Source organism: Ascidiella aspersa, chromosome 3 (assembly GCF_963924565.1).
Source record: "Ascidiella aspersa chromosome 3, kaAscAspe10.2, whole genome shotgun sequence".
Lineage (NCBI taxonomy): Eukaryota > Metazoa > Chordata > Ascidiacea > Phlebobranchia > Ascidiidae > Ascidiella > Ascidiella aspersa.
This window is the reverse complement of record NC_139449.1, coordinates 22,991,777-23,016,991: the sequence shown is the minus strand read 5'-3', so window position 1 is coordinate 23,016,991 and position 25,215 is coordinate 22,991,777. Positions and strand designations below refer to the sequence as shown.

The 25,215-nt window shown below is 37.0% G+C and overlaps 1 protein-coding gene across 1 annotated transcript; it reads right to left on the bottom strand.

Moving 5' to 3' along the window:
• Positions 1 to 20,058: 20,058 nt before the first annotated feature.
• On the bottom strand, positions 20,059 to 22,356 carry LOC146160923 (uncharacterized). Its single transcript, XM_083385052.1, has 4 exons — positions 22,302 to 22,356; positions 21,242 to 21,306; positions 20,878 to 20,982; positions 20,059 to 20,316 (listed from the first exon to the last, which is right to left on the bottom strand). Exons 1-4 carry the CDS (start codon positions 22,354 to 22,356, stop codon positions 20,059 to 20,061), a joined length of 483 nt encoding a protein of 160 aa, XP_083241178.1.
• Positions 22,357 to 25,215: the final 2,859 nt, after the last annotated feature.

Below are 25,215 nucleotides of genomic sequence, written 5' to 3'. Positions count from 1 at the left end.
TTAAGACAGTTAAAGCGAATTGTCACATGTGGTTTATGGTTTAATTTAAAACCTTCTTACTTTAAAAATAACTATAAAGGCGTCAGAAATGCAAATGGAAATTACAGTTTTAATGAAGAATATGAAATGTGGTATTCCCATCTTTCTTGTGTAGCCAAGATTAATTTTCGGTAAAATGGCGCCCAGTTCGACAGCTAGCAATCTTATTGGTGCTTTTCCTTTTGAATGAGACAACTTCTTTGGGCGTCAAGCTGGCGTGGCATGATAAGAGTGCCCGCGCAAAAGTAGACCAAGCGTTTGTTCTTATGGTTCAGTGATCTGTTTGTGCTTTGCCGATGATTGACAGCATTGCGCAGCTATTCAGGCATTCACTAAAGGAGTTTTTTTTCTACTCACAAGTATATTTTCTCCTAAATAACGGAAATATGTGGAGTTCAATATCTTTGGTTCATATTTTCATCAAACGAACTCCCAAAAAACGGCTTGATGAGTTTGCTATATGGATAATTAGTATATCGTCTCCACCAACCAATATTTTTTATATTATGGACACAGACACCATACAAGACAGTTCGAATATTAGGATATCATGATTTTTAACTGGTATCGTAACTATGATTTTAGTTACATTACTTAACTTTTGTATGCGTCGCGAACTAACGGCAACCAAATTGATTCATGACAGTTGGAACAGCGATTTAAAATCGGCCACAGCGCCTTCGTTGTCTTCACCTATACTAAATCAAAGTTGCCAAGCTATATAAAAGTTGCCAAGCTATATAAATGTATGATCTATTTTTGGGGCAATTTTTGGGTAATTTTTAAGTTGGTTTAACAAGTAATATACAAATATGTTATGCAATCAGTTTAAAGCACGTAAAAATATATAGTTTATTGATTCATAATTTGGCCCCTAACGTTTTTAACTTTAGAAGTGTGCATATACTTACAGCTTAACTCATGCGAATATCGTTTACCCCTTAAGACTTAAGTCAATATGATACATATTTAAGAAGACAAAGTGCCTTACAAAGCCAAAAGAAAAAATACACGTTTTAAAAAAAAATTTTGTTGAAGTCACCGCGGTTAAAATGGTGTTCAGTCGCGACGTCTAGCGGTTTTAATTTGAATTTAATGGTATCCGTTGTTTTTTGTGTTTTTTGTTACCGAATAACAAAAACTATTTCGGAATACTATTTAAACATTCACACCATTAACTAAAAGGGTTAATGAGTTAAAACTGCGGGATAGATTTGCGCGAAAGAATAGTCCTAACAAATTCGTGGAAAGCTTGCAAAACTTGCTATTGGCATGGTTCAGTGACAAATTTGGATCCATACGAGATTTGGGAGAGGCTTAGATTATGCCTACTATTTATTAATATTTAAAAATGGACAACTTTGCAAACACAATTTAATTAGAATTTTGCCTTTCAATAATTTATTACATCTTATTGGATAATTATACGCATAGGTAGGAAAAGTAATAAAATGACACAAAAAACGTTAATATATTTTCCATATTAGATCGTGAATAGTTGTTTCACTTAGTATTATTTAATCAACAAATATATATATATTCGAGTCTTCAAAGTTGGTATTTTTAAACGAAGAGTTTTCTTTTTTGACACACTGCCTCGTCTGATCTGGAGCATGGCTCATCAATCAAAGGAAATTGAAGCGGTGAGCGACTGTCTTTTTCCAAGTTTGTACGCTTCAAAAGCGATACATACAATGATTATAGTAATAACAATTTTGCAACAAGTGAACATTTGTGGGGCAGTTCGCGAGCAACGTGCATTTTCATTGAAATCCGCAAAGTCACTTCTTGGTCCAGGGGCTCCACCCAATGCAAACAACTCTTTCTGGACGTGACTCGCCACGATGCCGGTTGATGGTCACATGACGTGGATCGCACATCTGTTTAGTATGTTCCGCTTTGCTGCATCCCTGCGGGTTTCCGGAGGGGCGATGCCTGCCAGCAGGTGGAGGGTGCTGGTGCTAGTTGACTTTAAGCATCCTGTAATTGGACGACAGCTGTCGTTCACGACAGGATCCATGGACTTGGCTTGTGCCGATCTTCCCCAGACTGGACAGGCGTACTTAGCGGCTGAGTAGGAGAGACCCATTGCAGATGTTCGCAGCACTTGGGGTGAGGCGCCCCATTGCGAGTTTGTTAACTTCCACAGGATGTTATCACGTTCCTTACGTTAAGTGTTCTAGTGGCGTACTTGTTTTCTAGCTGGAACTAAATAGCTTGGGTTTTGGCAGGGTTCGCTCTCTGATGGTTTGTAGTGTTCCACCTCCTTAAGGGCGGTCGTGAGGGTGTTATTGATGTTTAATCTAAATTAAAAGAGGTTTGCTATAATGTTAACCCAAGCTGTGGACGTAATGTAGACATATTACTTACAAACGTCATCCAACGAAATCGTAATATAGCATTAGCCATACGTTGCTTTTTCACTTAGCATGATAAACTGAAACATAGTTTTATGCCCAAGATGTTAGGGTTTGTGCCATTCACGTTTTTATGGCACTGACACCACCTAGCGATTTTAGCATAGTGTCATAAGCAAGGGTGGTACACTGCCTATTACACATAATACCCGCCAATGCAAACGTCTGTAGCGGCCTTTACCGCGTTTTAATGTAAGATTCCGTAACGATCAATATTATAAAGTACTTTCCTTTAACATAGATATCGCTTAGATTAGTTGTCCTAGAGATATACACAACTGTGTAATTTGTTCCGATAGCAAAACCCGATAGATTAAAAGTACGGCCGATCCTATACCAAATTACGTCACTACTGTGATTAAATAAAAGAAAGGAAATTCCTACGTTTAGTTGTTAACTTAACTATTTGTCATAAATTCATTTTTAAGGTAGAAAACGCTGCGTTAGATCAAAAAACATGGTAAAAATGCCTATATTAGTCGCCAATCCTATTGTGTCGTGGTACTGATACTACCACTTTACATCGTCTATAGCAGGCAATTAAAACCGGGTAATTGCGTACGAAAGTCTATGCCGGATCAAAACTTCAGGGTTTACATTACATCTACCAAAATGGGGCTATGCAGATTGCAGATCGGGGGGCTATGCAGATTGCAGATTATAGGTCAGAGTGTAGGTAACACCCCAGAAACAAAATACGCTTAATATTACATTGGCCTATATGTAGGATTTTGTTAATCTTGTCAGGAAGGTAACCATTGGCGAATCGAAGTCCCCCAACTATATTTTTGGCCTAATTTAAAGATGTAAAAGCAAATATGTTAGGCTCCAGTCCGTTATTGTCGGACATCCCTAATGTCAAGCTGGCAAATTAAATGTGATTGGGTGACACGTTGCTTCCCGCTGCTTTCGCAAAGAGTCTGAAAACGTTTTTGTCTTTCAACAAATGATTTCAATCATTTACGGATAAGGGGTAATTTCTAGATTAAAGTTCCCAATATAGTTGCCTCGCCCTTGCGCGCCTGGCACGCGCCTATTTCGCGAAATGGTTTTCTTGCCTCCCTAACAAGTTAATTGCGACCTGTTTTCCATTGACGTTGCTGCTAATTTGACACGAAATATTTCAATTGCACCTTGTCTGAAAGGCGAGTGGACAAAGGAGGGCCAGTGTTCACTGCCAATTATAACGTGATTTTCTTCCGCCAAACATAATTAGGTCGCGGTAAGAAATTAACTTGACGGTGGTTTCGCTTGGATTTTGCTTTCGTTCAAGTTTTTTGCGATTCAACTTAAAATAGTGGACACGTCGGCGCAAACGTTTTAAAGCAGTTTAAATTTAATTTTAGTGCATTTACTTTTAACATTATGTCAAGTACTTGCGAACTGATGCTAGGCGGCAATGCGTTTTACCGCCAGATGGAGGTATAGTCTCATTGCAATAATTGGTTGTAAAAATACTCCGCTAATGTAAAATGTAGGAATTTCATATTACGAATATACATTTGCGACTAGTTGCCATTAATTATTTCCGATTTCGTGACAACTGTTTCCAGAGCTTTTCTGGACTTAGATATAGGAAGTCAATAAAAGCAGCAAATTTAATTTTGCACAGCGCTAGGAAGTAACCGCAGTTAGTGCTACAACGAAGGCACACGTATCGATTTTGTATGAGGTCAGATCTGTTCGTAGCTCCAGACAAGCAACGACCTATTCAGCTTTAGGTGCGTCAATGGGGTTCGAAAGTGCTCTGTTTATTTCCCCTGGCCTTGTTTCGATTTGCTCACAAGGCTCTCTATTTACCGAAGCCCGGCGATGAAAAGAGCTAAAATCAGAAACGCCTATGTCAGCGGAGTTGTATTTAAATGAGGCTAAATCTATTGTATAACACGATTAATAGCGGCGTGTGCAGCCGGGAGGGTATTTTTGTTGCTCCCCCATCCAACCCGCTCTATACTGTTTCTCGTCTGCGTCTGCTGCGTCTTTAATAAAAGTGACATTTATCCATCGCTCAGGTTTGATTTGGCGTCTTTAAGGCGATCACTCCGGTATTCTTCCGCACATAGATTAGTATCTTATTAAAATGTCGTATCCTGTTTTGACTCGGGTTTTTAAAATTAAGTTTTATTGTCAATATAAGTTAATATACGCGTCAGCGGAACAGTGATCGACAAGCAGAAACCTGCTCCCAATGGTTTTGGAATCCATAAAGATACGCCCTTTCTTAGAGCGGAATACGGTGACATACACAATTGCTGGCAATTTTATTTTGAAAAGGAGGCGTTGGAACAGTGCAATAGAAAAGTGCTACAAGTGCAAAATTGGGAGAAAGGGAGAACTTTCGTATGGTATAGCATCACTGCACACAAAGGCGGGGCACTGACGGTTTCATCGAGCACAATAATACATTGAAGATAAGCAGCAAGCCATTGGTCACTGACTGTAAAAGACAGATATTTGAAAACGTTAACAACTCCTGTGCGCACACAACACTTAACTTTGACAGTTGATTAGAAAATACATGATTGGTCGAAGTGATACGTAGATTGTTGCATCAATAATATAATATAAATACGTCGTTAAACGTTCGTGCATACGTGAAAACTAGTGTACGTTCATTTGACAATTACTTACAAACATGTGCTTTAGAAAAATTACTGTTTAAACATTTAGCTGACTTCACATTAGCACAAAAATGCGACCTGCGAAAGTGCGTGGAACAACTACACGTGCAATACTATATAGTGTGCTCAGGTACGTGGAATGTACACCTTACGGAGTAGAACGGTCAACTCGCGACATAACTACAGCGAAACTCACATACCAATAAAAAAATCGCGACACAAATTGTCGTACTGCAATTTATCGGCTTACAGCCAACATTGGTTCGCAAAAGACGCTGCTTACTTGAACACGAATACGATGAACTGGCACGAAATCAACAGATTGCACGAGTGTTGGAAAGCGCGAAATATGCAGCATTGCTCGGTTTAGAAAAGCACATATTTACATATGTTCTGGACCATTTAACTGCAATTGCCTCCTATTGGTGATTTCTATTTGCTACAATACGTATAAAAATGCAAATTCGGTCGAAAATTCCGAAAAAAATGGTTAACCGTAACGCGAAAACAAAGGCAGTTACAAAGGGAGCAAAGACATCTAACGGTACAACAATAACAAATAAAATACAGTAAAATGCAATTAATAAAATTACAAAAGTTTAGCGATGGATAAGAAAAGAACCTAAAAATATATATGAAACACCTGTGTACTCATCAAGCGAAACAATGCAATCTTTTTGACACCACGTATGAAGAAAAGTAAATTACAACAAAAAAACGTTAAAGAAAAAAATGTGTTAAACTGCACTATGCGATTCAGCAATATGGGCAAATCTTTGTCGTAATTCGGTTCTAAACTCAGAAAACCAACCATAGATTTAAGGTTGAAAGTTATTTGGCGTAAAACGATTCGTAACCGGGCTGCACGGCGCAAGTACAGCCGGTCGCAATTCGCTCTGCCTTTACACTGAACTCGGTGTTGTTCCGCAGCACGACTTCCACGGACGAGTGTGTTGGCTCACTGGCGTAACGATAGCTGCCGAGAATTGAAGGTTCCGTGGTTGAGTAGTCGACGCAGTACTTGCACGCGCAACAAGCCTCGGGAATGATCGCTGGAAACCGGTTCGGGTTGTAGTTTTCCCTGGAACGTAAAATTGTGTTTAGCGAAACTGCGCCCGCCTGAGTGTATTTCCCAACGCAACACTCCACGTTCAAAAATGGTAATTTCGCTTATAAGGTAATCGACATGTATCATGATTCAAGAAATAAATCGTTGGCAGTCAATTGGGTTCGGATGGTAAGAGGTTTGGGTGATATTGACTGGGATTTTTCAACAACCGTTTCAAAACATAATGTTTAGCTTTTAACCACCCGGAAAGTATACGGCAAATCCTTCCGACTTAAAAGCATTATATAAGAAATGAACTGTATTTGACCAGGAAATACAAGCTGCATCAAATCTGCAACCTATATAGATGTATAGCCTTTTACGTGCATGCAACACTTTGTCTACCAGTTGTCCAAATTTTCTATTAATGTATTAGCGTTGCGTATATATATTATTGAAAGATTACATACCAAGTACGAAATGCAATTTAACCCTGCGCAACACGGATAACATAAATATGATTGGTGGGCACGATTTGGTTGTCATCATAAAATTGTTATTTGCAAAAACTTCCATGTTTCATGTAAGAGTTTAAATACATAGTAAATAAACAACATAAAAACGTAAACTTACGTGTAGACCCACGGAGAAACGCTTCTGTCTTGTTGCATGTGATTAGGTTTTAACAGAGTACTTCTGTTTCTGCTGATGTATGGACAATCCGCTCCGTCGTGTACACAAGTTCGCCGCAGCTGCACGTTTTTAAAAAGTTTACTACAACATGTTTTAGCATGGCAAACTATTGAAACATTTCGCCATATTTTTTATACACGTTTTCGTTAAATAATAAGCCGGTTGTTACTTTCTTAACTAATGTGCATTGGCAACCTTTCTTATCGTTTAATATCGTTTTTAAATATATTTACCTTATCGTACATCGAGATTGGAACCGGTTCCGAAGCGTCGTGCTTGTATATCCATTTATTGATAACTTGTTGTTTCATTCTGAAAATAAGAGACATGAGCACTAACCGCTAATTTCTAAAACCTAACTTGTCAATTTGAAAAAAAGACCCAAATACTTTGGGTGAATAAATATTGCGTTTAACGATGTTTAAAGAGGCTGATGACATGTGTCACGCACATTATTCAAAAATGTAACTCCACTTCCGTAATATTTCTATAGTTGTACCATGCACTGTTTTAAACTATGCATGTAGTGGCCAGCATTTTCTTCATGTAAAAGTTGATTGCTGGGAACGAGGAGTAATAATTTGACGCGTAGCAACGAAATCCAGGTGCCACAGCTCAAACTTGTAACAGCATGCGCGACATTCGCGAAACTGTCTGTAAGACTCGTGCAATTAGAGGTCTTTGCCTTGTCTCGGAAAATAGAACGCCGTAATTAAAAAGCACCGTTAAATTGGTGCAAACTCTCACGCCGCACATGTCCCTGTAAACTACACTGGTAAAAAAAAATTGCGAATCTAACGAAATCAATCGAATAACCATGAATGAGTGGCGTGTAGCGGCCTAGAAGCAAACATAAGAAATTATTGCGTTTTGAGTTCACGTTGTTTGTGGTGTGGATTGCTTGCCCTTGCCCCAAGATTTCACAGACTTCCTCTTTTAATAGCGATAGTCCAAACGTATTATCTGCCTGTGCCTTGTCTATTCGTAGACTCATAACACGTGCATTGCTGCCAAAGCAGGCCAGGTATGCGATCATGCTGTTAGAACAGTATAATGTAGGCAAAATTAAAGGCAACGACAGCGATAAACACTTGACTTTCGCTGTCGTACATTTACATAATCTGTTGTCTCGTAAATCTTGGTCATCGATTACTATGCGGTGACCTTTATAAGATTGACTGCCGAAATCTTCATTTCCATATTGCAACCTTTCCATCGAAACCGAATTTTTGTTCAAATTTATATCAAGAGCTAACACGACTACTTATAGGGTGTGTGTTTATTTTGCCTATTATATTAGTATTTCTTGTTTAAAACCCTTTCGTATAAAAGGAATCTCCCCAGACCATAAAATGAAAAGTAAACCATATTCTTGCTTTTGAATTTCTTTGCTAACTTTTAGTGAAAAACAGGTATATTTATGCCATTTGCCTAACTAATATTTTTTAAAGGCAGCGTAAGTGAAACTACCTATGGCGATCCACGCAGTATTTACATACGATTTAAATAGATCATTGCTGGTTTTCGTTTTAAATCTACATATCCGTTTCAAATTTACTTACCCGATTTACGCATACCTTCGATAATCGCTATTTAACTCTTGTGCTGCCAGCGACTGACTATAAAGCACGACCATGCACACTAAACTGTTATTATCAGCGCAACATTGCGAAAGCATACCACCTGAAGGATTTATTTACGACCTTTGCGGGATTTTGGATTCGGAGTATGCGGTCGCTTATAGATAGCAAGTATACTAAAGTTTGAGCCGGAATAAACTGACATCTGAAAAGGTATGTGACATGTAATGCTTTGAGGTAACTGTCTTGAATTGTGTTTAAATGACCTCGACCATAATCGCAGACCATTCCAAACAAAATGGCGGTTTTACAGTTAATGTGTCAAAGGCGTGACCAACATTATCGTTCCCAATTACGGGTTAGCTTTGTCCAGAATCACGCTTTAACACTTTGATTATCCTTTATTGGAAGTGCTATTGTCCCAGAAAATTATAATTTGGTCAAAATGTTTTCAGATTAGGCAATTAATGACGAAGCGACATTTCGTCATACGACGAAGCAGATTGGTTTAAAATAAAATTTATTTCGAAGGTGTTGGTACATTTTGTTGCTACCAGTATTTAAACTCCTAAAATATATATAATGTTCCTTAATTTGTTAAACCAAATTTACAACAACCGCGGCTGGAATGACATTTATATCAGTGGTCGGCAAACTGTTTTGTAGCGGCCTATGCTCTTTTAGGGGCTATTCAAGGCCCACTGCGTGAAATAAATGACGTCACAAATTACGTCATCAAACACTTAATTCTAAAAAATCGGCGTGTGGTGCGAAAAGCTATTTCGCAATTAATATTCTTTAGTATGAATAGCGTCTTTGGCCTTGAACAATAAAGTAGAGTTTTTTTGGGGGGACTCATAGCACGGTGGCCCTATGCAACAATAAGCAAAAATGAAAACAAAACTCTTAGCCACATCATTTTAAAATTACAGTACAGTGAATGTAATGGTAAAAAGCTATTAAAAAGTGGCCCGTGGGCACCTAAAATTGCTCAAAAGTCCACAGTTTACCGACCACTTTTTTATAGTTTTTGTCTTACCTTTGTGGAAATGGGCAAGGTTTTGAGCGTTCTCGGTGGGCAAGGTTGGCTATGGTGGGGTGCACTGGTACAGAAAGCGTCAGTTTGGCCATGATGAGAAGAAGCGGTAATAAGCAAACCGCGGTTGCAGAAATATTCTGGAAAAGTGTAGAAGGGGCTGTTAATATAGAGATGAAAACAGATTATTTCTTTTGAATCTGCATATAGTTAAGTATAATTAAACTAAAAATAAACTATGACGATTTGGTGCGTTCAAGAACTTTCTGAACAAGCTTGCTTATAACGAAATACCGTAAAAAATCAAACTGCCATATTTATACAAATACATACAAAAACATCTTTATACCCGTTTCCTAAAATAGTTCCTGTTCCAGGTTATCAACGTTTCATAAATTTAAATTTTCTAAAAATTAAATTTATATGTCGACATTTATAGTCTGCTGTCAGCTGTCGGCCAACCTGACGCGTTTTCCGACTTAGCTTCAGCAGTTATGTGGCAACATGCCCACAGTGTCCGCTGCACGCATGTGCAAATCCAGTCGACGCAACCTGTTGTGATATTCTCAGAAACGGTGCGCTGCCATTTACCAGCAGGATTTTATATCAAGAGCTGAACACCCATTGTTTTAGTCTTTTTACACAAAATCAGTATGCAATACACAAGAAGTTAACAAACGCCAATCAGCGTTACTTCATAAGGTTAATTTTTTTTTGATAATGATACGATTCAATTTATTTCATATGGAATTATTGTGAGTCTACGAAGAATAAGAAAAAAAGTTTTGTTTTGTTGCACTCCCGTCGAGAGCAGTAATCTACACGTACCTCACAAAACTTCATCGCGTTATTTTCGTCTTCAATTATTTTTCGCTAATCCAAAGGGTTTATGTTTTCTCTCCGAATTCTTTTGACAGAGGGGCGCCGGCAAATTTTTTAAGAGATTCTACACTTCTGATCTTTGAAGAGCTATATTCGTCGCCAATTGCAATCTTCTGCTGTCTGCATGGGGTGCCGGACCGCCCTTATATATATTTCGGCGGACTGCGGCGAGGCGCAAGTGCCCCAAACGAAACCACTGCCTACTACTCATTGTGTTTCCTAATTGTCCTCCGCTTGTCACGTGATCGGCTGCTAATCGATGTAGCGTCGTCCATTCAGCCCACCTCAGCTCTGACGCAACACGCAACCGAGCGTGGCCGTTGCCGCCGTGCACTCGGTTCGCTCAGACGCCCTTGCTTAGCGGGTTGGCGCTACAGACTTTGCTTGAATTTTTTTTCTCGACGTCGCAACGTCACTTCTTCCTCGACCATAATTTTGAATATTAGCACGCTTGGTTTCTCTCCGACCAATTTCTCTTTATCCAACATTCTCGGCGTAAATGCCCTCAGGCGTCTAGAACTAACTCCGTCGCCCGCTTATAGCGACGAAGCGTTTTAGCCGGTGCTTCATTAATGCCGGTTAAAAATATCGCGCAACGTGGAAAATACTAAGAATGCTACCACAAACAATAAGGTTGTTTGTATTTGCAAATGAGTTGACCTAATCGTTGGTTTTCTTCTGCGAAGCGCCGATAAACGCGTTGCACTTTAAGCGGAAAAATCCAAAGCTATTGCCAATAAACAGCATCGTATACCTGGTATTCTGGGCATCGTCACAATTATATTTTCGCTTCATAATTTTGTTACGTGGTGTTATAATTCGAATATATATAAACTCTTTCCGATTTTCTTTTATTGTGTATCTATAAAATAGAATGACGCGATTTATTTTACTAGTTTTTTTTTAACAGCAATATTTGCCCTATAAATCACGTGTCAAACATCGAACTCCACTATTCTGCGAAAATTTACTATTTTTTTGCACACCACTTAAATAAGCAAACTATTTTAAGTAAATTTGGCTATTTATCGTAAGATTGGCCTAATAGCGAAGTATAAATTTGAGATGTTGTAATAAATTCTTAGAAAGGTCGGAACTGATAATAACTAAAGATTAAATTATCCTTTGTCAAAACTTTTTGCAAAAATGTCGTCGAAATTTTCGGATAGTGTTCATTTAATTATAAATCACACTATGGCTACATCATTTGCCATAAGTTTAAAGAAAATATTATGATCTGTTTACTTTTTATTATTCTATTATTTTTACCGAACTGCTTTCGTTTGATTTTGTTACCCAGAACATGATCCTAGTCTGTTTTTTGTGCGTCATGTCTTGTATCTTATTTTAAGGCAACCAAAGCACCCCTATTTTACCTACGTACCTGACCGGAGCTAAATATATCGTTTTATATAAAAATATACTTTCTACCGAAACAGAAGTAAATTTAAGTCAAGAATTATTATCATCTATTAGATTGTTTTTGTTAACTAAGTCGGTAGTCTGACACTATTTTGTGAAGGACGTCAAAGACTGGTGTTAGTACGTCATTCAATCGCCTTAAAATATTTGTATAAACGTGATTTGAGTTATTAACAGAAAAAATAATTTAAGGGAGACATAAATTAGTTATATTTTAATATAAAATCAAAATAATGTGGATATTTTGTGCTATCAACCAATATAGTTTATGACGTTAAACAGTTGAAAATTAATATATTATACATAAGCAAATGTGTTTTTCTTTGTTTGATGTTTTGTTATGTTTTACGCTTTTTGTTGCTAAAGGTTCTGCCCAATTTAAAGGCGGTAATTTATATGCTACTGGCGTTAACTAAAAATGAAAAAAATAATCGAACCACGTACGTCACCCTAATCCTCATTTAAATATAAACATGCGACAATGTTGTTGATGAACACGTAAAAGTATCGAACTCGTTGGTCGTGCGCTCACGCCCGACTTACTGTCTTTGCGGTTTTATGATATCCACCTAAAACAGCAAACCACTACTGTCTGTACACTGCCCATTCCCTGTAGGAAAGTATATGTAAAATGTTTCATAACAATTAGCTCCTTGCTAGCATGTTACACCTGTTTTAATGCTTTAAAAAAGGTTACACACTACTTAAATTTACATAAAAAAATATCACCTTATAACGACGAAGTTTCGAAACTAATTTAAACTCAAATTTTCTAAAATTTAGCTATTAAATCTCCATTGAAATATGCAAATGTTAGTTCTTGCCTTTCGTTTATAGAAAAATGATTATTTTAAAATTTGTAATTAAAATGAAACTTAACATTATCACGTTGAGGAATATTTGTACAAGATTTGAAATCGTTGCTTAACAAGCTATAAATCGGCACTTAATAGAAGTAAAATATTTATCTTAAATACGTTTTGGGTGAAAAAATTCAGTATTTGCTATATTCGGCGTTCATTATTATAAAAGACTGCAAATTTGTCATTTGAGCGATTAACCGATGTATATATACATAATTGATGCAAAAATGTACAATCCATTTAGGACTAGGTCTTATTACGGATTTAGGACTTCTGATGTAAACGTTATTACGAATATTAGGTATAATAGTCCTATATTGATTTGTTTTGTTTTCCGAACTGTGTTTCATTCCGACGTTGATGTTATGCCTACTTAGGTCTTATGGTTAAAGTCCTTGCAAAACACCTGGCGGGCGATTAGAAGTTAAGACCCTGTAATGACTTAATCAGGAGGACAAATCCGATATCGGCACTCGTACCATGTGACTTTTTCTATAAAATGTAAATTACCTATCGAGGAGTGAAAGTTAAAGCCCGTTTAAAGTCATACTCATGCCTTTGACTTTACTCGCTAGATAGATTGAAATTTGTGTCGCCGACAATTCAAACAAAAACGCTCTTTCACAACTTTATAACATCATTATTACTGGCGTGACAAACACACGATCTCACACTTAAATGGATTATGCGGATGACCTTATAACTAATTGATTAAATTGTGATTATTATGTTACAGTTCTTTATCGTCCAAGAAAAAGTGGTTCCAAGTGTATTGCTTCAATAAAGTGAGCAAAACATTCTGTATGGTGAAACTTGAGTGAAACTATTTGGTGAAAAGCTGATAGGAAAAGCTCCTTATTGTTTTGTAGCATATTTTCAACAGTAAATATTTAGTGAGTTTTTTGTCGAGCGCAAATCTAACAAAATAACAGAGACGTTTCTCCTTCAGCCGTGCATTGATCACGGATAAATCACCGACGAAGGCAGTGTGACTAGAATTAGTCGTTTGCAACTCCCTTATGTGGAGGTGGGCTCCGGCAAAATCGCTTGATTGCAAAATATGTAGACAATAACATTTATGTAAGTGTCGCTGAACGCAGCCGAGGTTTGTATCTATACTTTGCGCGTCACAAGATAACGATCGGTGAAATCCAAGTTAATGATTTTTGGCTGCTTTAAAAATTTTGCTTTTTCCGCTTTGAGAAGGGTCCTAACCAAAGATTTTTAAATATTATAGGACCAGAACCCACTTGTTTTTAAATGTCACATTCCACCGAAACTTTTACACATGAAAAGAATATGGTTTTGTTTTGTAATTACAGAAACATCCATACACAACCACAATTTTCCCAACCCCTATCGGTGGAGCGCACGACCTATTTTAAGAACCACTTTCCATTAAAGAAAATTGTTATTTTCTCGCTGACATTTTAGTGCGCCTGTCCAATCATTAAAAGTTTAGTGTCAGGAAATTTAAAATTAGATAAATAAGGGAATTATGCTTTCTAAACATTGAGGTAAAAGATTTTAAACACCTGATTTAAGCTATTACGCTTTGCACAAATTTAGTTTGTAAGAGGAACAAGGGACTGCCAAAGATTTTATATAAATTTTAAGGTTGACATGTTTGCAAAGTATGTGCTCACTTTTTTCACAAACGCGCCCTGTGACGCAATTTGCTCGTCTCATAAGCACCACACGCAAAATGGCGGGCTTTGGTGTATATATAATACTCGCGGGAATCAGTTTTCAAATGAATTTTAGTTGATACGTTGTTAAATACGTTTTTTGTCGAAAGCGAATGTTTAAATAGTCTGTTTTGTTGTGCCTTGGCTTATAATAGACGCTATTGGTATTTTACCTGTTTCGGTATTATTTACTAAAAACAAGAAAACCGATTCCCGTTTATTACAAAAGTTGAATATAAAAACATGAATATAATATGCAAATCGCTGAAAGTGTCGCGTTTATAAAACTAGAGCATTTAAATTAGACAATGGCCAGTTTAAAAAAATATTTGGTGTGTATTTATTTTCTTACAACCTTTTTAAAAGATTAGCATAATTCGCATTTGAGAAACGTTAGTCATAATTATATAATCTTTATTTAAACTTGGGTGTACGCCGTCCCACGTTTTCACGAGGAAGTATTATAGGTCTACTTACAGATATTGCGGATACCCCTATACAACAATAATCTGTTTTAAAAATAAACATTTTGCAACATTAGAATCTTTTCTCTTTCTGAAAATATGGTTGGTTGGTTGCTTTTTTTCCAAAATACATCTATACTTAAACCGGTATTTATTTTGCCTTGAACAATTATGCTACAGACAGAAACTGCACAGTTTTTCTTTTCATAGGAGAAATAACTCTTTTATCCACTCAAACATTCGTATACAAGTGTTTTTCAGCTTACTATACGCCTTTTGTTTGACCACAAAAACTGTTTAATTCTTTCAGTATGTATACCGCTCGTGGAAATCTCTATAAATAAAATATCATTTGACGATAGGTTACATTTTGGGCCGTAATACTATAACAGTCGGAGGAAGTTTTGTGACAGCAGATTTTTAACTAATGCATAATATTAGTCAGCTTGTTTTTACCAAACTAGCAATGTTGGTCGAAGTAATTTCATTTTGGCAGGTTTTTGAAAGATTAGCATTATGGGCAAAATTACCATTTAGTCCCTGTGTCTCAGTAAATTTACTAATTTGAGTCAATTTTACTAAATAACTCAGATGTTTAAATAATTTTTACGAAATGACTCACTAATCTTTATGTAGTTTAAATTCCTCGTTTTTAATACAGAAATTAAAAGTGACTTGCCATCAGTTAGAATAGATTATTCTATTTAAATAATACTCAAATCAAAAATTTAACCCCTTATCGTTTTAATGACCAAATTTATTAGTAAATATCATCACAAAAAGCAATATCAGTTTGCTTAGCAGTAAATTGTATGGAGTTCCTTGCAATATGCTTGTACTCGCACATATCGGTAGGGATTTTATTTGTGACTGAATTCGACCGTTGTACCAAAATGTTTTTCTCACAATACGGACGGTAGCGGTGCGGTTATAGTTCAGAAGACGCATGATTTGCAAACTATTTTAATGTCAACATTTGGCGGCACACCCAACAAGTCGCACCCATTCCAAGTATGCCCGTCGGACGGTTTTGTTTTTGCGCGAGATAAAGCGGCTTTTGTTAACGCTCTGGCGAAACGAGGCTTCAGAAAGCATAACAAAAACCGCCTCCGTAAACAACTTTCACCGTTTTAACGCAGAGCGATGATCGTCAACAAATTCAAGCCATTCTGGCTAAGCGGCCACAGCAAGCCACCAAGCGCGCAGGTCGACAAACAAACAAGGGCAATTTTGAATACAAGTCTGTCGCCCTTCCTAGCCCGCTTCGCTTTTGGTTGAACAACGTGCAAAAATGTTCGTCGGTTCAAACGCTGCGTTGTAAATTTGAATGCGGGCGTCGAGCTCAACCCTAAAGAAAAATAAACGCGGCCGTGGCAATCAAAATAAAATTCGCCAAACATTCTATTCTCGCAATTCAATATAAGCAAGGGGTGTGCCGTTGAGGAGAGTTCGTCACCTTATTATCCGATTAAGGCGCAAGCGTTTGTTAGCAGGTATGCGGCGTTTCGTACAAATATAGAGCTTGAAAGTGTTGAATGTTAATACGGAAGCCTTTTGCAATCGTGTTTACACGTTATGCTAATGATCTTTTGATGGTCTATATCTCAGACTTTGGAATTTAAAGTGGAAACCAGAATATTAAATTAGTAGGAAAACACCATTTTTTCATCAACGGAAGCTGTAATGTTCCCAAATGTTGCTATTTATATCACTTTAATTTTTGTTTCTCTTCTATGCAAAAGGAAAATTGAACGCAATGCAAACTGGTAAGCATTGGCATTTGTCCAAAATCGCTATAGATATCATGGCATCGTCTATTTATAGTACATCAGGGGCCTTTGTTGCCAAGTTACATATTCCTAATTAGTCGCTAATGCCCCGATGCATTCCGGTCCCGAACAAAAAATGCACATGCGATTCAATCGGCCGCGGCACGTTTTCGACAAGGTAGGCCTAATTGGCGATTGCCGTGTTTGGCGTTTCGCGGAATTTCCCATCTCCGAATATGGCCAGACTGCCGCCCGTGTTCGACGCTATATGTTGAGGGATCCTGTCCAAAATTTAACTACTAAACGAGTGCGTGAACGCGAGTGCGGGTTCTTACGCGAGACGCCCCCCCAAAAACGCATCATGATTGGACCTTGGAAGAAAACGCAGCGCGGTTAGTTTTCGGTTAGCAACACGTTTTCTGAAACAATTTCATCCTGTTGTCCGCCTTTTTAGGCCCCGTGTTTTAATTGAGCCAAATTACGTTAAGCCGTCCAATTTATTGCTAAGCGGCGACAGGAGCCCTGTTTTAGTCAAAGCTTTCTCAGTTTTGGATCTATTTTTAAATTGATCGACCGCTTAAGCGCGCGAACAATAAACACGCTGTTACTGGAATTGATTTGCGGCGCCAAAGATTTTCCTTCATGTTTTTTTCCCAGTTGAAATCAGAGTGGATTACAAGATATTCAAAGTTTAGTGGTTTTATTTATTTTAATTGATTAAGTTGCGTTCAATCTATGTGTTCAGGTGATGCTTTTTAGTGGTAGTGTGTTGTTGATACTTATAGAAGGATATGAAATTTTGTTAATATAATAATTCTAATTATTGTCGATATATATTAAAAAAACGGTTTTATTGTGTGAACCTTAAGTTTAGTGGTTAATCTGTCTTTTATAAAAAAAAAAAAACAATAACAAAGGCTCCGCGTACACAAATAAAATCAAACTATTGGAAAGTTTGTATAGAAAACAAAGTAGACCTCCACTCGAGATTAAAATCTCCACGTTCTCGTCACAATACAAGCAGTATATTTTATTGGTAATCGATTGTGGTTCGTGAATTCGGGGAAATTCCCACAGTGTTTGCTTTTACCACGTGGCACACATGTTCAACCGAAACCAGCATCAGCTTCAGTTTTCGGCAATGTTACCCGTATTGCCCTGGATTTCCGTTTACGTTTTTTATACTTAAAACGTTATGTTTCAGAATCTGCGCATTTTTTCGATTATTGGTAAAAAAAAGCTATAACGAATGTTTGATCTTTACGAACAACACAACGTGTGAAATATTGACCTATTAAACCACATTTTCTGTACCAGCGTTGGCATGTTCAGGATTGTTCACTGTCGTTGATATTGGCTACATCGAATAGCATTTAATGTCCCTTCGGTCCTTCTGTATAGAACTATACTGTATAATGTATACTTGTTTTAATGATGCTGCGGTTTTACAGGTAGTTTAGTGTTGAAACTTTCTATTTTCAATTAATTTTTGGTTATATTATTTTGTATTTAAAAAATTTTTAGGTACGGTACATAACAGCGATGAAAAAAAATTGGAAATCAAATACTGTTGATATGTTTATAACGTAATTCGCATTTAATTTTCCGTACTTTTTCCCGTGATGCACAATTAAAAATATAGTATGTTTAGCAACTATTGTGAAGTTATAAATATAATCTCTATCGGTATATGATGAGTCGACGTTAAAAAAATAAAGTTGTTTTTTACACTTGCGCAACCTGCCTACATTTAGCAACATAATCCAAACAAACATAGTTTAGCGATAAAAGTTTTGTTGCGGAATTGAGAAAATACTATAAACAAGTAAACGCAGGCTGACTTGTTTTACATTTTACGTAACTTACAATAGTGTTTTGGCGTTATAATTTGCATGTAATTGTAAATCAGCCTCTACAGTAGGCTATTTTTGGCAATGCTGCCTGTTTGTATCGGTTCAAGGCCCCTGCATACCTAACTGTTTTCGTTAGGCGATGGAAGTTAATTGATATAAATCTGTCATATTATCGATAAAAGGTGTCTAGTCATACAAACGAACCATGCATTACTTTGCAGCACCTTATTTTATTTGAAATGTAGAATTTTTTTGAAGACAATCGCTGAAATATTTGATTCGTTATATATCGATAAGTTGTATCTAGGTAAAATAAATCCGTGCTGTTCTCTGGTAATTGTGGATTCGTTAACTTTTATTGTCAAATTGGCTCTTATCTGTTCTTAATTAAATTGGTTTTCAGGTAGCTTAATTTAATGTTAACTCTTTAGTTTACGTTGTACAAATCGAGGTAAAATGAAACGTCATACTGAAATGAAACTAAAATTATAGCTGGAAAGTCGTCCCCCACTACAATAATTTTGCAAAAAAGATCATGGTTTCAAAAAATTAGCAATATCGTAATAGGCATCTATACCTTTTTAACACTTTTTGATTCCATTATAGAGTTGCCGCGACTTGAACAGGTAACAAGGACTTGTATATGCTTCGTTTTGCAGCACGCAGGATTGACTATCATAAACCTGTAATCAAACAATCCCAGCTCTGTCGCTCACTCGGCCGTCTTCGGAGGAACAATTCGTTGATCTGGTCTGATCGCAGAGGATCAGCTGATCGCTTAAAAACTATCGATCGGCCATTTTCACAAGCGTCACGTCACAATAGATAATGGCCAGGGGAGCGGGAACTGGACGGCGCGTTTACATAACTATGCCGCTGCCTGCTTGGAAATTACGATTCCCTTCCGTGTTGTAGTATGTGTAAACCATTGAATATATATTTAGGCTATGTGTGTGCTAATAAATTTAGCTTGCTAGCAATTACCGGTCGACACACTTCGATTTCCGATTTGCACACTTGCCGCAATGCAAACTTGATTACACATATAAGGTGTTTTGCCACGAGATGTTACCAAAATAAATTTTCTTTGCTCGTTGTTGTAGATTAAATTTGTGTTTTTTAAATGTTATGCATTATAAGTGGTAGTTTTTATAATTACGTTCCGAGTTTATCGTTGCACAACCTTTCTAGGAATTACAAATGTCAGCATTTCTCGCTCCTAATTAAAAGTAATATTGCAGAAAAAGTTATTTTTTGCCACGCTTTTGGCAAAGTGTTCCAAATACGGATTATGACTAATTTTGCACTCATGCAGCAATCGACCCCTTCACGAATACGCGTGCTGGTGTATCGCCTCACTTGACGTAACGTTGCTCTTAAATTCGAAGAACAATTTGGTCTCGGGCATTTGAATTGGCATATCGACTTTGTGTGGTGAACGGTCCATAAGGAAAACCTAAAGTAGAGTACAAAATAGTGATTACTAAAATCTGGACGTGCAGCAGTCGTAAGTGTATATAGGATAGGTTTTATTTACATGTTTGGTGGTTACCAGGCGACCTAAAAACGAGATCATTACGCGCAGTGGCGTGTTCACGCATTACAGCTACCATCACAAATCGGCTAAAAATACACGTGCAATTAGTCAATGACAACAGCAGCACAAGCGCCTCAGCCTTCCGGTCACGGAGTAGCAACAAGCGTGTACGACGCCAGTCTTGCCATGAGCGCCACGCTGAGCAGCGAGTATAAAGCCATTCCGGGCATCCGCGAGACGGCGTTGTCGAGCAAGTCTCCGTTGCAGACGTTGTCGTCACAGCAAAGCGCACACTCGGTACGGTTGTTGGAAGTCTTGCAGTCCAGTTCCTTGCTTTCGTCGGTACACGCTTCCCCACACGATCTCCTGTACACAACCTCCCCGTCGTCCTCGTCTTTCCAAGTCTGGCAAAAACAAATTTAATTTTTTTTTGGAAGTAAGGGTTGGTAGGCACAGATAATTAATTCTATACTCGGTAGTACTTTGTGTTATTTGAAGGTTTATATGAATAACGAAATAGCAAAGGTTTGTAACAAGCTTTAAAACATGCTGGTTTTGAAAAATACTGAATAAGGTTTTGAAAAAATATATATTATGTAATACAAATGCGGATATTACGCATATTAGAATGCACACAATCCATTTAAAAACTGATAATATTAAGACGTTTACTTATGCCTAGCCATATATTGAAAGACGAATGTCAAGTTATGAAATTGTTGTTGTGCAAAAAGTGTGCAGTGGGTATTTTATGTTTTTTACAGTAGGCTTACCGCGCAAGCTAAAAAAGTTTGAGAACCGCACTAATCTACGTCATCAGAAACAGGTTTGGCCTTTAACCTTCTAACAATTTTGATGCAATTTGTTATACGTTGGATTAACCAAGCTTGTGATAGAATAAGACTATTGTAAAATCTGTATAACATAAATTCATATTTGTTTAAAAGAGAGAGGGAGACTTATACCCAGCAATGAGCTCCTTCGTCGCACTCATCTGTGGTTGAATTTTCAGTGTTCTGCTTCTGTGCACAATCTTCAGTTGCGTTACAATTGTAGCATAACAGAGACACCTGCAATTTTAGGGAAGTTCGGAATCATTAATACATTTGAAATGTATTTTGCGTTTCTTTGCCGTAGGAAAAAGAAAATACGAAAAAAAACTATACTTTACAACAAATTCTAGTTACTTGCATAGCTTTAGATAGCGAACTTAAAAGTCCTGTTACTTGACACACGAAAAACTTGTTAACATAAAATATACATGTAAAAACGGTTTAGACCTGATAACTTACAAACATAAAAATAAGAAATGCCAAAATAAAGTGTTACCGTTGCATTTCCACCATTGTCTTCGTTTTCATCTTGTGCATTCACATGACAAAAAAGTAAATCTCCTGTCAAAGTACCAACATGATCATTACTAATTCACATAATATATAGAAGTATATTTTAATACACCTATACGTTCTGTCTAGTGCAGGGATCGGCAACCTACGTCCCGCGGGCCCGTTTTCCGTTTGTCTGCGACGCACCCCGCCCGCCAATGTAATTCATCCGGCCCGCCGCCTCTTTGACCAACTATAGACACGAGTCCATTTCAAATAGGCCTACTTTTTGACTATTTTACCTACGCAAGTCCAAAAAATTTTTAGCGTTTACCTTTGGTGGCTCTTTTTTAAATCGGTCAGCTCCTCTATACCGTTGGGCTGTGGAAGGCTGCCAAGTGCGTCACGGACAAACGGAAAACGTTTTCAAAAATATTGGGCATCTATTTTTTAACATTTTTTCATTTTCGGCAATGTAATAAAAATTTGCAAGAAATTTAAAAGCAATGCCGGTATACCAAAAAAAAATCACGCTCGATTCGCTCGCCAGGTGCGCCCGGACACATAAAAAAAAGGTTAATTACATTGAACAACAATAACTATGAAGGGTATCTCATTTCTTCAAAGTAGTTTTACTACACCTTTCATTAGTAGTATGGATGACGACGTGTGTACTCGAATTTTTTACCAAATAAAAGCTTTTTTCGCGTTTGCTTACTGCCTCCTTAAATGTAATTAAACACGTTTTTACGTGCAAAAAAGGATACGAGATTATAAGTTGCTCTAACATTTTAATAACACAATTTCTAGTTTACATTTTGTGCGGCCCGCAGAGACCTTTCTGAGTTTGGTTTTGGCCCGCGATTACAGAAAAAGTTGCGAACCCCTGATGTAGTGTCACACCTGCCTTTGGTTTATATAAAAATGTTACAAAATAGTTAAATAAAACTTATTTTTAACTCGTTGTTTATTTAATACAGAAATAAAACCAAACAAAGACAAATTTATTGTGAACATAAAAAGCTTTATGGCTATTAATCTTTTTTTATAACACCAAATCCTACCGTAAAGAAATGTCGCCACCATTACGATGACGAAGAAATTCAATTGTGAAGACATATTTTAAAACAGAAATTCTAATAGACAACAAATGTGAAAGTGATGTACCTAATTATTTGCGAACCTAGAAACATTTCTCGATAATTAGAAAAACTTTTAAAACGATAATTGATTTATTTTAATTATTATAGTTAGGCTTAATTGAGTTCTTGCAGATACATTTTCTTTGGATAAAGCCACTATACTATCTTTTCATACAATGTTGCTAACTATCGTGTCGATTGTACCTAATATAATTAATTTCATATATTTTAATGATTGATAATTAAGGTCTTCGTAAACCAGTTCCTTGTGTTATGCAACTTTAAAAGCGTTACTATTTATGCTTGTTTTATTCGCTTGAGTCCTAAGACTATTTCGCAGCTCCAGCGAAAACTGTTTTTTTTTCTGAACGCAATGCTGGCAGTACTCTCAAAGAGGTTAGTTCCAAAGCCAAAAAGAAAATACAAAACTAACGTAAAAAAATGCCATATGCAACTGCACGAATAACTTTCAAAAACTAATGTATCCACTGTCAAATATGTTGCTAATGTTGGGCCAATATCTAGGCTAATTGCACATAAGCTCTAGGAATCAACGCGAATATATTGGATCGTTTTAGATAATTATTTCAATGCATTCATCTAAGACACCAAGTGATATTATTTAACCTGCATTGAATGCAATACATCTAACTGTTTATCTAAAGCCATATGACGTTACTGAAACACATCAAAAATCAAGTTCTAAAGAAGCCATTAGCACTTTGTTAGTGCAATTTACCTACTGGTAAAATAATATGCGAAGATATAAACTTGCTACGCATTTCCTTTCTAAATTATTTTTTGTTACAAGTAAATATATTGCTACGTACAGGTAAATCCTGTTTTTTAAATGCTTTTCACTGCAGAAGAGTCATTTCGGATCGATATACTTTAAATTACACAGCATGTGCATCAACGTCATCCCCTCTTCAAAGGAATACACAAAGCGTTAACTGCAAAACTCAGGGGGGTTGGTATATGACTCACTGCAGAACAATCATCACAACATCGATTGGTGGATCAATTCCGGGTTGCAGTACACCCAAAAATCAATGAAACCGATATGTGCATCTAATAAACACATGAAGAACGTATAAAGGCTGCGAATACTTTGCGAATACTAAGGCACGTTATAGATTATAGAATGACTTTTTCGTCTTTTGTCGGTAATATATTTTCAGACAGTAAGCGGGTGTGTCTCAATGCGAAGTTAATTGCTTTATTTATTCTAAAAACGCCCTTTGTTTCTCGTTCGCTTTTGACAGACAGGTGATTTAGGAACAAAAATGATACCATTGGTCATTGTATGCAGAATAAACATACTGATGATAATTTTTTTTACAGCCCGTGTCGGTGATCGTACGGAAAGTACATTACCGGAACTCCCAGGGGATATCGGTTGACTGTTTTAGTTAGATTTTATTGGCATTTGGAACTACTAAATTGCCGCAGTCAAAGTTTGCAGATTAGATTTTAAATAATTATTTTTTCAATCAAAATCTGCTTTTAACACTGTCCGAAGTTAATCCAGTCGACCCGCGAACATTACAACATTTACGCAATATCAGCTCAATTTTAGTTTAAACATTTAAAAACATAACGAAAAGATGTGGTATTGCTTTTTCCAACAATTACTGAATATCAAAATATTAATGTCACTAATATTGTGTTAGTCTTAATCTCAAGTATCACAATTCTATATAAGTTGTAATCAAGCCTGACGCCGATCATGTACGGCAAAATCTCTCTCTCTAACACTTTCGTTGGCCATTCAACCAACTTCTACCAATAAAAAAACTCCGATTAAAATTTAATTTGGAATTATTCTAACAAATCGTGTATCCCTTTATCTGCTTGGGTAACTATACGATGTTCTCTTCTTATATGGAATGAATAACGGAAGCTATACACCAGACGCGCTAAGCGGCGTGAGTAGGCTTGTGAAGAGGGACGACAACCACTTGTTTCTCTTTGCTTTCCACATCACCCAACTCTCTCCGAGTGCTCTCCAAGGGCTCGCTTTCCCCTTGTGATTGTCCCCAGCTTCAGTGCTCAATGGCTACTTTGCCGGCTCGGTCGCCAATCGAAACAGGGCGTTAAGTGATGTTGATCCTTACAGAAGAGGCCGCGACTTCTTGTGCCTGCTAGACAAAGACGGTAATGGGAAAGCCGGTGATGCCTTGTTCTCTTCTGCAATTGGTCGCATTCTTACTGGGACCACTCTCCGTTACCCACAGAAACAAGTCATTTGTTATTCTAACTGAGGGCAATGTAGAAAGTAGATGCACAGCTTTTTTTCTTTTATCTTGAAAAATCGAATAGTCTCTGAACCAGTGGTTTTCAAACTGTGTGCCGCGTCACTAGTGAGCGTTAAAACATTAGTGTTATTTTTTATAATGTTTATCTATTAGTACTACACAAAGACTTAAATGCGAAAAATTAACACATTGTGGTATTCACTTGACTATTATTTGGGATTTTTGTTCAATGTTGTATTTTCACACTGGGCCACGTTTTTTGATAATTTTTTTTGGAGGTGAAAAGTATGAGAATTAACCTAAACCAATAACACTACCCTAAAACAGTTAATCAATTGTTTTATATTTACACACGCTTGGATTCAGATATTTGTTAAGTTTCATGAAATTTTATAAAATCTAATATCCTTGCTATAATTGTGTGGTTTTACGTTTTGGCTTTTTTGTGTTGTTTCGTTTTTTGTGTCCAAACACTAAGAATCTGGCAAAATAGTGTTATCTATTAGATATGCACTTCAGTGACATCTCAAAATATTGAAGCTAAAGCAACTTATCCGGATTAAACTATAAACCGTTCA

Coding starts and splice junctions, on each gene's coding strand:
- LOC146160923 (XM_083385052.1), bottom strand. CDS start 22,356: ATGTCTTCACAATTGAATTTCTTCGTCATCGTAATGGTGGCGACATTT. Junction 20,983..21,241: donor ACAATGGTGGAAATGCAACG/GTAACACTTTAT, acceptor CTAAAATTGCAG/GTGTCTCTGTTATGCTACAA. Junction 20,317..20,877: donor ACGAAGGAGCTCATTGCTGG/GTATAAGTCTCC, acceptor TGTTTTTGCCAG/ACTTGGAAAGACGAGGACGA.